This window comes from Petaurus breviceps, unplaced genomic scaffold (genome assembly GCF_028583685.1).
Source record: "Petaurus breviceps papuanus isolate PSGF00001 unplaced genomic scaffold, PetGlider_PUasm1.0 181, whole genome shotgun sequence".
NCBI classification, from domain to species: Eukaryota; Metazoa; Chordata; class Mammalia; order Diprotodontia; family Petauridae; genus Petaurus; species Petaurus breviceps.
Genome location: NW_027185784.1, coordinates 22,608,018 through 22,624,083, shown reverse-complemented (window position 1 = coordinate 22,624,083; position 16,066 = coordinate 22,608,018). Strand labels below are relative to the sequence as shown.

General features: G+C 38.5%; 1 protein-coding gene across 1 annotated transcript; it reads right to left on the bottom strand.

Moving 5' to 3' along the window:
* Window positions 1-1,896: 1,896 nt before the first annotated feature.
* TMEM213 (transmembrane protein 213) lies at window positions 1,897-14,056 on the bottom strand. Its single transcript, XM_069087316.1, has 3 exons — window positions 13,791-14,056; window positions 7,206-7,268; window positions 1,897-4,315 (listed from the first exon to the last, which is right to left on the bottom strand). The coding sequence occupies exons 1-3, from the start codon at window positions 13,870-13,872 to the stop codon at window positions 4,146-4,148; spliced, it is 315 nt and encodes a 104-aa protein (XP_068943417.1). The 5' UTR covers window positions 13,873-14,056; the 3' UTR covers window positions 1,897-4,145.
* Between the last annotated feature and the right edge of the window lie 2,010 nt (window positions 14,057-16,066).

Genomic DNA, 16,066 nt, shown 5'->3' with positions numbered 1-16,066 from the left:
AGGAACCAAGTACCCTGTGTGAGGAATAGCCAATGTGTGTGTCTGGATCAGAGTAAGTGGAAGAGAGCAATGGGAAGGTGAGAAGGGGCTATGTTGTGAAGAGCTTTGAAGGCAAAACAGTTTATATTTGATCCTAGAGGGAACCACTGGAGTTCACAGGGTCACAGATTTAGAGCTGGAAGGGACCTGATTCAACTTTTGCATTTTACACATGGGTAAACTGAGGTACAGAAGGGTTCAGTGACAGGGAACATTGTCAGATGTTCACTTTAGGAAAATGGTTTTGATGCTTATGGAAAGGATAGAGTGGGGAGAGACTGAGACAGGGAGATCAGTTATTGCAAGCCTATTATAATAGTCCCTGCTGGAGAAGGAATTGACAAACTACTCCAGTATCTTTGCTAAGAAAACCCCAAATGGGGTCACAAAGAGTCAGACACGACTGAAAACAAATCAATAACTAGTAGTAGTTCAGGTGAGAAGTGATGAGGGCTTAAACCAGGGGGGAAGCTCTGTAAGTAAAGAGGGGACAGATGGAAGAGAAGTCATGGTGATAGAAATGACAAGTGTTGACCATTGGTTAGATCTGTGGGGTGAGAGGAGGAATTGAAGATAACACTTGGGTTGGGAACCACGGTGATTTGAAGAATGGTGCAGCCTTCAAATAGTAATCAGTTTAGAAGAGGAGTGAGTTTGGTAGAAAAGATAATGAGTTGTTTGGGATATGCTGGGTTTAAGATGTCTATGACATGTTCAGTTTAAACTGTGAAGTGACATTGGATTTCAGAGGGAGATCACTAAAGATGGGAGAATCAGGAAAAACTTCCTGGGGATAGCATTTGGGTTGAGCTTTAGCAGTATATTGATATAGGCAGATAGGAGAGGATACTATAAGCTGAGGGAACAGTATGAAGAAAGCCGTAGAAATCTGAAAACATGAAATATGTTTAGGGAATGAGACTATAGCATAGTACAACTACATGTACAGGAAAAGAAAATAAGATTAGAAATTAGTTTGGAGCCAGATTGGGAAAGGTGTTGAATGGGGAATGTTAATTCTTTCAGTAGAGCAGCTAGGCGGCGGAGTGGATAAGAGTGCCAGGCCTGGGGGCAGCTAGGTGGCACAGTGAGTAAAGCTCCAGCCTCGGGGAGGACCTGAGTTTGGTTCCAGCCTCAGACACTTAATGCAAAAAAACTAGCCGTGTAACCTTGGGCAAGTTACTTAACCCCAATTGCCCTCCAAAAGGCAAAAAAAAAAAAAAAAGAATGCTAGGCCTGGAGTCAGGAAAACATCTTCCTGAGTTCAAACCTGGCCTCTTACTAGACACTTACTAGCTTTGTGACCTTAAATAAGTCATGTAGCCCTATTTGCCTCAGTTTCCTCATCTGTAAATTGAACTGGAGAAGGAAATGGCCAATCATTCCAGTATCTTTGACAAGAAGACCCCAAATGGGGTCACAAAAAGTCAGATACAACTGAAAATGACTAAACATTTCTTTCAATAGGCAATGAGAACCACAGGATCATCGACTTATTAGGAGGTATCTTTAGTGCTCCTCCTTTTTACAGATGAGGAAACTGAGGTTCATAGAGGTTTGTGTGACTTGTGACTTGCCCAAAGTCACACAGCTATTAAGTGCCACAGGTGAGTTTCTTAGCCAGACCCTCTGCCTGCTCAGACTATACCACACACTCACTCCTGGGAGACAATGTTCTTTTTTAATATTCTAATTAAGATTAACTTTGTTGTAGTGAGTAAGGTGATTTTGGGGTGGGGCAGATTATAGACCCAGGATCCTGGAGAAGCTATTGAATTCAATCAGTTGATAACAAGGGATTGACTTAGAGGGAGTGATAATGAGAACAGAATGTAGAGATAGGAGAGTCAACTTTGCTGGAAATTATTGATGGGATTTGACAATTGGACTTAGAAACTGTGGGGGAAAAGGGGGCCAAAGATGCCTCTCAGATTTCAAGCTTAAATGACTAGCAGAACAATAATAGGATTAACAGAAAGTATTATTCCAGATGCAAGAGCTGAATTGGGAAGAAAAATAATAACTTTGGATGCTTGTAATGGGGTACCTGGGGTCTAGATCAGTTTGTGAAATCAACTTGTAAAACCAGTCTGAAGTTGTAATTTGTTCTTTCCCACCCTTGAGCTCTGCCCCTTCTCCCTATCCCACACTCCACCTAGGCAACACCCTTCGACCCCTTTTGTTCTTACTTAATCTCTTGATTTCTTCCCAGGCCTGGCCCACACCCTCCTTTGTCCTTGCCTTTTGTCTCCTTTACGACCTGGCCCAAATCTTATCTAAACTATCTATTCACATGCTCCTCTTGGTCAGCTCTGACCTTTGTCTACGCACTGAGGCCCCTCCTGTCCAGTCAGCCCTGACAATGGCAGCCCTACCCTTTAAAGGTAAAAGCAAGTACCCCTCTCACTTGCAGGTCCCCTAAAAGACTCTTGCTCGCTTCTCATGGAAGCATAACAATAAACTTCTACAACTCTCACTCCAATTAAGCCTGAGACCTTGAATTCTTTCCAGACAATATTGCAGGTTTTCTGGTCTTGAATAAGATCAGAATATCTGCTGAACCTATTGGGATCCCCTCCCCCATCACTTGTAGTGCACCCAATCAAGTCTTATACTTTTTAAAAAGTGTTTTATTGATGCCTTTTATTTTCACATCACAGTTATTTCTAGGTCTATACCACCGTCCCACCCTCTCCCCTACAAGAGCCCTTCTTGGTAACAAAGAAAAACCATTAAACAAAACTACCTGATAGTCTATTAACGGCTCTGCCTGTCGTTCTCCTTTTAACGTATCTCCCCATCACTTCTATCAAAGGGAGACAACTATGTTCTATTACCGTGTTTCCCCATAATAAGACCTATCCCGAAAATAAGCCCTCCCCTTACTGTGTAAGATTCCTCTAAAATAAGCCCTCCCCCGAAAATAAGCCCTATTGAGATTGCTACTGTAGTGAAGGTGATCTCCTGCTCTACACGCTACATTACGGTACCCTCTGTATGCACCGTCCCCCCACCCCTGAAACGCACACCACGCTCCGAGCTGCATCCAATCAGAGCTGCAGCAGTGAGCTCATCGTCCTGTTCTTCCCCAGTGACTTGCTTATTGAATAAAGGTAAATTTTTTTGTTCATATTTACCTGTTTATTAAACTTGCTGTCAATGTTCATTAAAATAAGCCCTCCCCTGAAAATAAGCCCTCTGGTGTTTTTCTGTCCAAAAAAATTAATAAGACAGTGTCTTATTATTGGGGAAACACGGTATCTGTTCTCTAGTACCAAATTTCTCAGTCCCTCAGAACTCAGGTTCCTTCTTGTGATTTTTCTCCTTTCTATTGTAGCAGGAATTATTACATTTATATAGCAGTTTACTTCTGCTCCATTTTGTTTCTAGTTTTTTTTTGTTATTGTTATCACAAAGAGTCCTGCTGAAACTCTTTTGTTTTCATCTTTGAGCTTCTTGGGGGTATATGGCTAGTACAGGGATTCATTCAGTCAAAAGGTATAAAGTGATGTCACATATTTATATAATTCCAAATGGATAGCCAAAATGAATGGATGGATACACAGCTCTACCAACAGTATATGAATATTCCTTTCTTCTCACAACTCCTCCAGCACTGACTATCCTCATTTTTGTTTTCTTGGTCAATTTTCAGAGTGAGAGATGAAAACTCAAAGTTGTTTTAATTTACTTTTCTCTCATTATTATTGATCTGGAGCAAGTTTCCAAATGGCAATTAATGTAATTTGTAATTTACAGTTCTTTCAAAAATTGTTTATATCTTTTGGCCACTTATCTTTGAGGACTGGCTCTTGGTTATTCCTTTTTTGTATCCTTGAGTGTCAAGATGGTGCTGGGAGCACAATTGATAGTTCATAAATTCTTCCTCTTGATTCAGTTCAGCAAAAGCTTATGGAAATAATTCTGATATTAAACTACAGAGAAAGGAAAACCGTCAGGGTCAAATAGTAACCCTTTGAAACTAGGTGTGAAAGTACTATTATCCTTGCTGAAACTGGAAGTTGAATCTTATTTCAAGACTATTCTCTTCCCTTCATTTAGGAAACTGGTGGAGTTTGATAGTCTTGTCTATGGAGTCCCAAATTTCATGCTTGTGTGTACTTGGATTCATCGGGCGTTATCTTTCTGAGTTTACCCACACAGAGCAAAATGAGTGTGAGAAACCAGAGACTCCAGCCGATAGCTGCTGCAATCCAACCATCTTCATCCATTCCATGTTTACAGCACTGGGCAGCCTGAGAGCAGAAGTCTACATCTGTTAAAGAGGAAAAAGAGACACATTTCACCATCTTCCTTCCTTTTCCTCCTCCCCAGTTAAATATCATTTAATTTCCATGGTCATTATCTATGGGAGATGGAGAGTTTCCCTCTATGAACCATAGTGATATTACTGAACAGGGATTAGAAGCATGTGGACCATGGGTTGCTATCCTAAGAGTGGGGATGAATTTGCCTGATTTATCTGCAAATTTTCCCAGTCCCCCCAATAAATGAGCCACATTTATGAGAGAGTTTGCCAGTGTCAGAGCTATAGTCATGTGCAACAAAGCCAAACTAAGGAATTTATAAAAAAATCAAACCACTAAAATATTGGCTCACTAACCTCGTGTGGTGACCAGTAGAGCTAACTGACCACAGCCAGTGAAACGCAAAAGAGATTTCTAACTTTTATGTTGTAGAGCCTGCCCTGGAACAAGATCTTCATTTTGAAAACAACAAATGTCCCTGTGTATATATAATCTGAAGCCAAAAACCAGATTATGATTGAATTATTGAAAATTGTAGTACTTTCTTCTCTCATCCTCCACCTGTTCATAAATAGGCAAAAAAAACTGCTGTTTGAGCCCACAATCATTCTCATTCAACTCCATCACTAAAGTGAGAACCACCAATTACAGTAGCAGCACAGTAGAATGTGTATAAATGAACACTTCCATTTTCTATCTAGTACTTTAATTATATAGTAGTTTCTGGGTTCCTTGGGGAATGTTCCCAAGTTTGTTTTTAAATATCTGTAAATAATAAAGTATATTTGTTTCCCTTGTTCCTAAGGCTAATTATGTTTTTAAAAATTATTTTAGGGTAAAACTGTCTCCTAAAAAAAAGATAACAAAATATTGAAGAGCAAATTGTCAGGACAGGCATAAATCTCCTACTTTATAATCAACTACTAATAATGTTCTAATGTTTTAATTATAGGAGCATGGAGATAGAGTAGAGGGCATCTTAGATGTCCAATTCCCTTGTCACATAGAGGAGGAATGTGAGTCTCAAAGAACAAAGGTCACATAAGTTTTAAATTATAGATCTAGAATCAAAGCAGGCCCTCTTATTCTAACTCTTATGTTTTTTTCTAGTACTCCATATTTAGTATGTCCAGCTCCATGCCAACCCTCTCCCCCCTACTCCACCCAATGTCATGACAGGTATGATATTGCATATTCAGCCTCTAGATTCCAGATTCAATTATTCTGTAAAGCAATTTGGATACCATTTGACCTAGCAGTGCCACTACTAAGTTTGTATCCCAAAAGAGAAAAAAGACAAAAAGGACCTATATGTACAAAAATATTTATAGCAGCTTTTTTCTGGGGGCATACAATAGGAAACTGAAAGGATGCCCATCAACTGGGGAATGGCTGAACAAATTGTGGTATGTGATTATGATGAAATACTATTGTGCTATAAGAAATGATGAGAGTGGGCGACTAGGTAGTGCATGGAATAGAGCACTGACCCTGAAGTTAGGAGGACGTGAGTTCAAATGTGACTTCAGACACTTAACACAAAACTAGCCATGTGACCTTGGACAAGTCACTTAACCTCAATTGCCCTGCCTTTCCCCTCTAAAAAGAAAAAAAAAATGATGAGCAGGAGGCTCTCAGAAAAGCCTGGAAAAAATTGCATAAGCTGATATAAAGTGAAATGTACTGTGTAAGAGTAACAGCAGTATTGTAAGATGATCAACTGTGAATGACTTAGCTCTTCTCAGCAATACAGTGATCCAGGACAACTCTGAAGGACTTAGGATGAATTCATCCCCAGAGAAAGAACTGATGGTGTCCGAATACAGATTGAAGCAGACTTTTTTACTTTATTTTTATTGAGGCTTTTTTTGGTCTATGTTTTTTTTTTTCACATGTGACTATCATGGAAATATTTTGCATGATTACACATATGTAAGTCATATCAAATTACTTGCCTTCTCAAATGGGGGGGAGCAGACGGAAGAAGGCAGAGAATTTGGAACTTAAAGTTTTAAAAATGAATGTTAAAAATTGTTTTACATGTAATTAGGGGAAAATAAAATACTAAAAAAATTTTTAAAAATTTGAAAGGCTCTAGATTCCAGCAAATTACAAGCAATGTTTTATCAGAAAACTTATTTTCCAGATACACAGTTACCTATATGAGTGTCTAGGGTAGCAATATTTTAGCATCCAATGGATGGAAGTCTAAGGGAGACAGATTTTGGCCCAACATAGAGGAAAGAGCAGCATGCTATACTAGAATGAATAATGGAGTTGGAGTCAGAGAATCTGGGTTCAAATCCTGGCTCTGTCACTCATGACTTTAGTGACCTTAGGCAAGCTATTTAACCCTGCTTTGCCTCATTTTCCATATCTGTAAAATGACTTTAGGTGACATGTAATGTCACTTCCAGTTCTATGATGCTATGTGTTCCTAGCAGACTCTTGAAGCAGTAAATTCTCTTCAACTGAAATTCTTTAGGGGCTTAGTGACCATTTCAAAAATGCTAAAATTGAAGCTCTTGCCTTCAATTGATTGACCTAAGTGCCTCTCAATCCTGAGATTCTATCATTATGAGATCCTCCCTAATGTATTTTAATCACCTTCCATTTTGTCCCAAGTTATATGAGTGACTGGATTATTAGGTTCTCAATGGAGTCTTATGCCCAACGATCCTGAAGACAGACTAAAAGAAAGACTCAGAAATCTATTAGGTTTCTTTTGGAGAACAGGGAGAAACTAGATTCATGGAGGAGAAGAAAGGGTCACAAGATGCTAAGTTGTCCCCACCCAGGAATGGGGACACCTACTCATCTCAACCAATAAATGAGATTTCAACAATAGAGGGGTTTAAACACCAGTCCAGGGAGTTTCAGCAGTTATAGAAAACTTACTAGAGCACTGTGCTAAGAATGCCGAGTCTGACACAGAAGAAGGAACCGATGAGTTGTATGTTTCTGAAAGAACAAAGGAGAGGCAGAATCAATACAACAAATTGCACTCAGATGAAGGTTTACTAATCCTTCCTGGAAATCAGAAACTATCAGACTCAAGGGGGTGTGGATCACAGTTGTTGCTATTACAAGTTTACCTTGACTTTGTAAAAGGCCTGCCAGTTATAAGGAAATTGAATTCTTTGGCTTAACAGCCAATGTCAAGTTCATTTCAGCTTCATTCAAAATTCATTTTAGACCTCTCAGCCTAAAAAGAGGTAGAGGAAAGAGCCATGGACTTGGAGCCTGTAGATTTAGCTTCACCACTTAGTTCTGCCCCTTACTAGCTCAATTTGTTCATCTATAAAGTGGGTAGAATATTTACAGTAACTAGGTTCATTCTAATCCAATCTAAACATATTAACTCTAATGTTATAGTTAGAAGGAATCCTGAAGGTCATTCAGTCCTCCCCTATGTTTTGCAAATCATTTGAATGGCTTTTGCATCTTCATTAGCATTTGAGATTTTTATCAGCCTGGAGCACTCTAGGTTAGGAAAGTTCCTCCAACTATGCAAATCAATGTCTATAACTTAGTTTATAAATACATTATATGTACACAATTACTGAATAAATACATACTTTATGTATACACAATACGTAGAGATTAGATGACTAGCTCAGGATTGTGCAGCTAGCAAATGTCTTAGGGATTCAAGTGGCATTTGAACACAGATTTTCCTTACTCTAGCTCCAGCTGTCTATTCATTACTCAATGATTGATACTAAAACCAAAACAACAGCCCAGAATGTCTTCATCAGCTTTGTACTTGTTTTCAAGTTAGCCTGTACTACAAGCTGTTTAAAGTTTTAAACACAACATATTCAAGACTGGGCCTTTGGGATTTTAGGTCATCAGTCCAGTCCTTCATCCTTGACACCACCTTTTAGGCTATTCCTTATCCTGCTGGACATGCCCGGGATCTGAGGTTACAGGACTCTTGCTTGTAGTCAGTGATTGCAAGACATGTAGATGAAAATTTTTTGTGAATATAACTAGCTATACAAATTTGAGTTACTATTAAATGTATTTTAATGGAATGTATATATTTATTAAGGACCTCCTAACATTTTTTCAGGATTGGTGCAGGCACTTAGGGGTAGAAACCCTTAAGTAGCCCCAGAGAAAGGAGGAAGTATCCTCAGGTTATCAATATAAACTTTTTGCATATGCCATGGGAAGAAGATACATATATTGTTTGGGTTTTAGGTAGATTTAGTCCTAGGAATAAATTCTAAAGATATCCTTTCCAGGATATTATAATATTCATCCTTTTTTCTTGGCATGGTAGGAAGCTGTAGAAAGCTCCCAAATTCTCATCTTAGGACACTGTGTCCTTCAGGGACATTGGTTTTTGTAGGCAGTGAAATACTAGTTTGAAAAGGGACCTATTATTTAGCCAAAGGCATGAAACTGTTATTCTAACTAAAGTTTTATGCTACCCCACCCCAAGCCTCTCAAATATCTTACACAAGTACTGTAATTAGTTGATGTAATCTGACATACATTTTTTACACCTGAAAGGCATGGTGGGGGTGGGGGGGGTGGTATTTGGGTAGGAGAAATTGATTTCCCAATTGTTTTCAACTGTATAATAAAATTGTTTTCTTGATTGACCTTATCTCCTTTGCCAAGAAAAGTGAAAATAGTTTTCTACCTATGTGAATCCAAAGTCAATTAGTGATATTATGTTTCCTGCAGAAAGGCAAACCCTGATTATTCCAGGATGGAATTTGGAAAGTCTCTAAGCACTCCAATGCAAATTAAACCTTGTATTCCAGAGTATAAGAATTAAAGATCTAACACTGTTGATACTCAGGGGCAAGTCTGGGATAGCACTTCAGGTGCTAGGGGGTCTAGCAGTGAGCACTATAGTTTCTGGTGCAAAGGTTTCCAGGGAAATATGACAGTTGAAAAGTACAGGAATGGGTTGGTTAGAGGGGGAGGGGTCAGCTAAAGAGGGAAGGTGGTGGTTTATAGGGTCCTAGATTTACAACTGGAAGGCACCTTAAAAACCATCTAGTTTAACCTTATTTTACAGATGCAGAAACTGACACCTAGTTGAAGTGGCTGAAGTCACTGATATCTGTCAGAACAGGAGTTTGAACCCAGATTCTCTGCTCCAGTCAGGATGTTAGATGTGATATGAGTTTGATACCACTGTTATTTTGTTGTTGTTGTTCAGTCATTTCAGTTGTATCTGATTCTTTATGACCCATTTGGGGATTTCTTGGTAAAATTTCTGGAATAGTTTGCCATTTCTTTCTCATTTTACAAATGAGGAAAGTGAGGCAAACAGGGTTAAGTGACTTGCCCAGGGTCACACAGCTAGTACACATCTGAGGCCAGGTTTGAGCTCAGGAAGATGCATCTTTCTGACTTCAGGCCTGTCACTCTATCCATTGTGCCACTCTGCTATTCATTCATCTTAAAGATATCAGAAAAAGAGCAAAATGATCCATATGTATAAAAATATTTATAGCAGCTCTTTTTATAGTAGTAAAAAAAAAACCTGTAATCTAAATGGATGTCCATCAATTAGGAGAAAATTAAAAAAAAGATTATGATATATGAATGTGATAGAATAGTATTGTGTTATAAGAAAAATCAGGGATGGATATAGAGAAACCTAAGAAGAATTATGAATTGGTACAGAACGAAGGGCACAGAGCCAGGAGAACAATTTATACAGCAATGACATTATAAAGATAAATAATTTTGAAAGACTTAAAAGTTATGATCAATGCAATGACTAATCATTCTGATACTAGAAATAGCTATCAAGTAACTGATTAAAAAACAACAGAATTTCTATGTCCAGATAGCTGTTGTCCCTTTCAAAGTCACCTTATGTACCTGTACATTTTTTGTCCAATTGTTTCAGTTTCAGTTGTGTCCAACTCTTCACAACCCCATATGGGGTTTTCTTGGCAGATACTGGAATGGTTTGCCATTTCCTTCTCTAGGTATCTGTACATTTATTAGTGGCGATTTACATGGCTGCATCATGGTTACAAAATGCTTTGCTTACATGATATCATTCATCTCTGATGATCTAAACATTTTAGGACTCCTGTCTTAGAAATGGCTTGACAGTCATTTTACAAACCATAAAATGAAGTATCTCATTGCTTTATATTGAGACCTGGTTTTGAACCAAGGACTTAACTTGTTCACCCACCTTATTCATTATTAATTGCAAATGTTTATTAGTTGTTTTCAAAAGTCAATTCCATCTTCAAAAGATGTGAAATTATGTACATAAAGTGCTTGGCAAACCTAAAGCATGAGGTCAACTATTAGTATTATTGTTATTATTTTGTCATCACAAGTACCGTTATTAAGATTTGCCACCACTGGGGCATGTTTTTAAAAGAAATGTGTCACCAACTGTAAAGGCAATTCCAATGGGGAAATTTCAAAAGTGGTTTTAAGCATGAGCGGCATCATTAGAACTAGTAAACCATCTTCTGCAATGATTGTTTTTCAGGACCAAACACATTCAGATTCTGGCATGTTTGTTACAAATCAGTCGTGTTACTTTTTGAATCATACGTCATTGCTCTCTCTACCACTTGCCACAATAAACATTCCTAGTAGTTATTTCCTGTCTACTTTGTAATGAAGCCAAATTAATCCTCACTTTTCTGACTATATTTTCTCTACTTGAAGAAGTCTGGGAACCCCTGGATTTGCAATGACTCACAGAAAGAGAAAAGACAGCACAAGGGAGGACAGGTGGTGAGAGGAGAGTAAGAGGCAAAGATTTGATGTTTGGAGGAAGGATAATGCAAGACATAGGAAGGTGTCCTTTAAAATATAGGTATATGTAAATGCATATGTACATACACACATACCTATATACATTTTACATGAAATTTATAAGGAATTTGCTCTAAATTAAGGGCAACATTCATTTCCCATTGATCAAGGTATGGTCAACAAATGTCATCATTAAACCCTTTTCATGAAGAAATGCCATTTTAAAAAATTTGAGATCCTGCTTCACTCCTATTAAATTGGCAAAAATAAGTAAAAGTGAAAAGTCAATCTTGGAAGAGTTGGGGAGAAATAAGGACGTACATCCATTGCTGATTGAATTAAAAGGAGTGGAATCTTTTCTTTCATCTTCATCATCTTTTTAAAATTTATATTTTTTTGGTGATTATTTTACAAAATACATAATGGATAGAACACTGGGGTTAAAATCAGGAAGACTAATTTTCCTGAATTCAAATCCAGCCTCAGATATGTGCTAGCTGTATGACCCTGGACAAGTCATTTGACCCTGTTTTCCTTAGTTCTTCATCTGTAAAAGGAACTAGAGAAGGAAATGGCAAACCACTCCAGCATCTTTGCTAAGAAAACCTCAAATGGGGCCAAGCATGACTGAACCTAACAACAATAAATGTATATAATATATAAATGAATTTATATAAATAATAAAAAAAAAATATATATATATATACACATTAGGTGCTATTTGATTTTTTTTTTATTGCTGGGGTACATAATAAAAAAATCTTTTATATTAAGAGTAAAACTTTTAAACAGAATTTGCAAAAATCATAAGTAAAAGGAGATACTATTATCACATTTGCCTGAACAAGTGCAACCTTATCCTTTTTTCTTACCAAGCCCTTTCATATTCCCTGTTCCAATAGAAAAGGCCTGGACAAGTTCTTTGTAATAGCACAATATTTTTGGAGAATGATCTGACACATTATGAGTGTTACAGAATAAAAAGATGAAATATTAAAAAGTGAATAAAAGATCCATCAAAGCAGTAATGACTATTTATAAGGAAAAATGTGTACACAAATACATGTATAGGAGTGAGTAGACAGAATGAAAGGGGGCACAGAGGGAGTAGTTAACAGGTTGTAACAAGCATTTTCTATTTTGGAACTGATTTTCAAAATGTAAGTAGTGAAATTTCAGTTTAATTGCTGCTGTTTGAAGTTCCATGCATAATGTATTACTTAATTTATAAAGAAGAAGTAAGGATTTCTGTTAGTAAGAGTTTTGTGGACCATCAAAAATTTGCTGCTAATGCTGGTCCAGACTAGCAATTGGGAAACAGCAGTGTAGAGTAGCAGTTTGCAAACATTTTGGACTCAGGCCCCCTTTACACTGTCAATGATTAAGGACCTTCTCCTCCAAAGATCTTTTGTTTTATGTGGGTTATATCTATGGATATTTACTGTGTTAGAAATGGAAATGTCTTATTATTATTATTATTATGAAAATAGTTTAGAACATATTCCCAAGATTCCTCAAAGTACACTCTAAAAGTAGCTGGTGGGGAATACTATCCTGGAAAACAGGGAAATCTGATGTTTCAGTTTCTTCATCTGTAAAATGAGCATAAATAACCTCTAAATTCCCTTTCACCTCTAAGACCTATATTCTAAAAAGTGCAGGGCACACAGAAAGCTCATTCCTTTCCCCTACTTTTCCCTTCCCCTTATTATCCTTTGATGTTATGAACAGTGTAACTAATCCTAGGAAGGTTTCTTAACCTCTGTGTATATTAGTTTTTTTCCACTTGTCAAGAGAAGTTATCTAATTTTATCTGTCTTAGAGAGGTAGAGAATAAATCAGATCATCTACTAGAGAAAGCACTTGGAGCTATGTACTATTCAAAGGATTATTGATTTTAAAGGAAAAGGAGAAATAATAGGGGACTTAGAATATTGTAAGAAGGAAGCACTTCAAGCAGGGAGGGAGGGGGAGAGGTGATTAAATAAATATACATACTTCCAAAAGATCCATAATTTCATTGGTGAGGGTGCTCCCTTCAACTAAGATCCAGATCCCAACCCCATCCATGACTTAGTAGACAATATAATAATCAGTCTGTTATTGGCCATTTGTTGCAGCAAAAAAACCAAAACAAAACAACCCAGCAAACTCATCACCTGGTGGCCAGCCCAGAGATAATGAGCCTCTCAGAATTAAACTACACTGGCCCTTGGATGATAGACACAGTCCATTCCAAACAGAGCAGAAAGAAACCTTTCCAGCCATCTACTGGCACAGTCTCTGGAACACTCGGGGTCACTTTGGAGGCAGAGGTTGACAAAAAGAGAAAAAAGAGTGATTTCACTGACCCCAGGAAAGAGAAGCTACTGGTAAGTAGGTAAGTAAGAAAATGAAAATCCTCTTGGGTTAATTAAATTGTTAGACTTGGGGAAACTTTTTTTACATTTTGCTTTTAGCAATGGCAAACAAAAGCTGAATACATTTCAGAAGAGAAATGTCAGCACATGTATCTCTATGCTCCAGGTGAGCTTTGGGAATTTGATCTCTATCAATAAGAAATTAAACCTAAAAACATCCCCCTCCCCAATTCCCGGCTCCATCTTGACTAGAAAGTCCTGTTTCCTTTTTCCTTGGGCCAAATAGCCTCTCTCCTTTTCTCTGTCTTTTCCCCTTGTTCCCTCTCCCTCCCTCCTTTGTGGAGAATAAACCCCACAATTCTACCTGCTAAACAAGTTGTGTAGAAGGACGCAGACAGGAGGACGAGGCTGATGGGAATGTAGATTACAGTGGGAAGCTGCTTCATGGTGGAGATGGGAGGCACCTGTCCAGACTGCCCTAGTACCGCTTGTCCTCTGGAAACCTTGAAAATAACTCTGGCAGACCACAGGGAAACCTCTGCTCTCCAGTTTAGGAGGAAAGAGAAGGGGTGGAGCAAAGTGAACTTGCATCTGTCACACCTTTGCTTCTACTTCTGGAAAAGAGAAAGGATTCCCTCCCTCCCACCTTCAAACTGGAGTCTGGGGAGCAGTGGGGACAATTTCTGAAGTACCTATTTTTTTTTAAAGGGAGGTAGCTTTTTTTTTTTTAAGCCAGTTTGTTGACTAGGAGACAGAAGACCAGTTGAGTTGGCCATGTCAGCTTAATACCCAGATACTTGCTAGCAGTTTGACCCTAGATAAATCACTTAACCTCCCTCAGTCTCAGTTTCCTTATCTGTAAAATGGGGATCATTATAATGCTTGTTGTGAGGATCAAATGATACAACAGAAAATGCACTATATAAATGTTAACTATTATTATTTCTGGAGAGGGGGAAGAAACAAAATATGCATAGTGTGTAAATACAAAAAGTGTGCCTAGTAATTTCAAGAAGAAGAGAGTGTAATAACTCAGGAGACAGAGTTCCAGCCCTAACCTGTGACTTTGGGCAAATCCCTTAGCCTCCCTGGTCCTCAGGTTCTTCATCTATGAAAGAATTGGGTGGGGCACAGCAATCTCCAAGGTCTTTTACAGATGGCTTGGTATTGCTCCCATCCAAGAAAACATTGACCCATTGAACCTTCAGCCACAAACCTGCTCTATTCAATAATAGAATTTTAAAGCTGAAAAGGACCTGAGAAATTATCTAGCCCACCCCTCTCAGTTAAGAGGTGAGGGGGGGGCAGCCAGGTGGAACAGTGAATAAAACATCACCCTGGAGTCCTGAGGACCTGAATTCAAATCCAGCCTCAGACACTTGACACTAGTTGTGTGACCTTGGGCAAGTCACTTAACCCCCAATTGCCTTACCTTCACCCCCCCCCAAAAAAAGGTGAGAGAAAATGAGACCTAAAAAGGTTGAATAATTTTCCCAAGGTCATACAGATAATCAGTTTCAGAGTCAGGTTTTGAACCCAGGCCTCTGATTCCATATCCAGCACTGTGTATAAGAGATTGCAAAAATTTTCAGCTGCAGCTTTCCGATTATAAACATAATGTGAGCTGTTATGGTAATTGGTAAATTTCCATTCTTTCTTGGAAAGAGTGCTGGACTTGGAGACTCTCAATTCAAGCTACTTAGGAGCCATTGAACCTTAGGAATGTCCCCTAACCCACTTGAGCCTCATTTTCCTTATTCATAAAAATGAGAAGTTTGGACCTATTCATCTCCAAGCTTCTTTTCAGTTCTTAAATCTATGACCCTATGATGAGTTTCTACACTTATAAAATGAAGATGATCCTTTGTCCCTCAGTATATGGGTTTAGGGTCATAAAAGTGGGGTTGACTTCTCATAAAGTCAGTAGAACTTGTACACTGAATGTTTTTTTTTCTAAGACAGGACTGTTGTGATTTCTTCCTATTTTCATTTGAATCCACAATGGCCCTTGTTTTTGTGAAGGCTGGAAGGCAGTGGAACTGAAGACAATAAAGGAGTAAGTTGCCCTCCCTCTCACCCCATACTCAGGAATTCATGTTCTCCCTCTGACGTCACCAGCTTTTTGTTTTGTGACTCTCTAAAGCACTTTGTTTTAGTTCTGTGTTTACATCACTTTGTTAGACATGCCTAAGGCCCCTGTTGTCCCAGCAGTCCATAGTCCTCATCAATTTCATGGAATTAGAACAGGACAAGGCCTCAGAGGTCACCTCGTCCAATACACATCTTTAGACAAACACCACCTGTGACATTCTCAACAAGGGACCATTCACCCTCTAACTGGAGAACTCCTCTGATTGGGAGCTCCCTGTGTCCTAAGAAAGCTCATTCCACTCTTGGACAGCTCTAGTTGAGGAGCTATCCCATATGCCCTAAGTACTTTCTTCTCCAGTCCAATAATTCTGAGTTTTTTCAACTGATCCACATTATGGCAGAAATCTTTCTAATGAGCAGAAACACAGAACTGAGGGCTTGGCCATGTCCTTAGAGATCATATGCTTTACCTCCCCCTCCTCATTGTAAAGATGGGGAAACCAGAGTCTATAGAGGGGAAATAATTTGCCCAAGGTCACAAAGATGGCA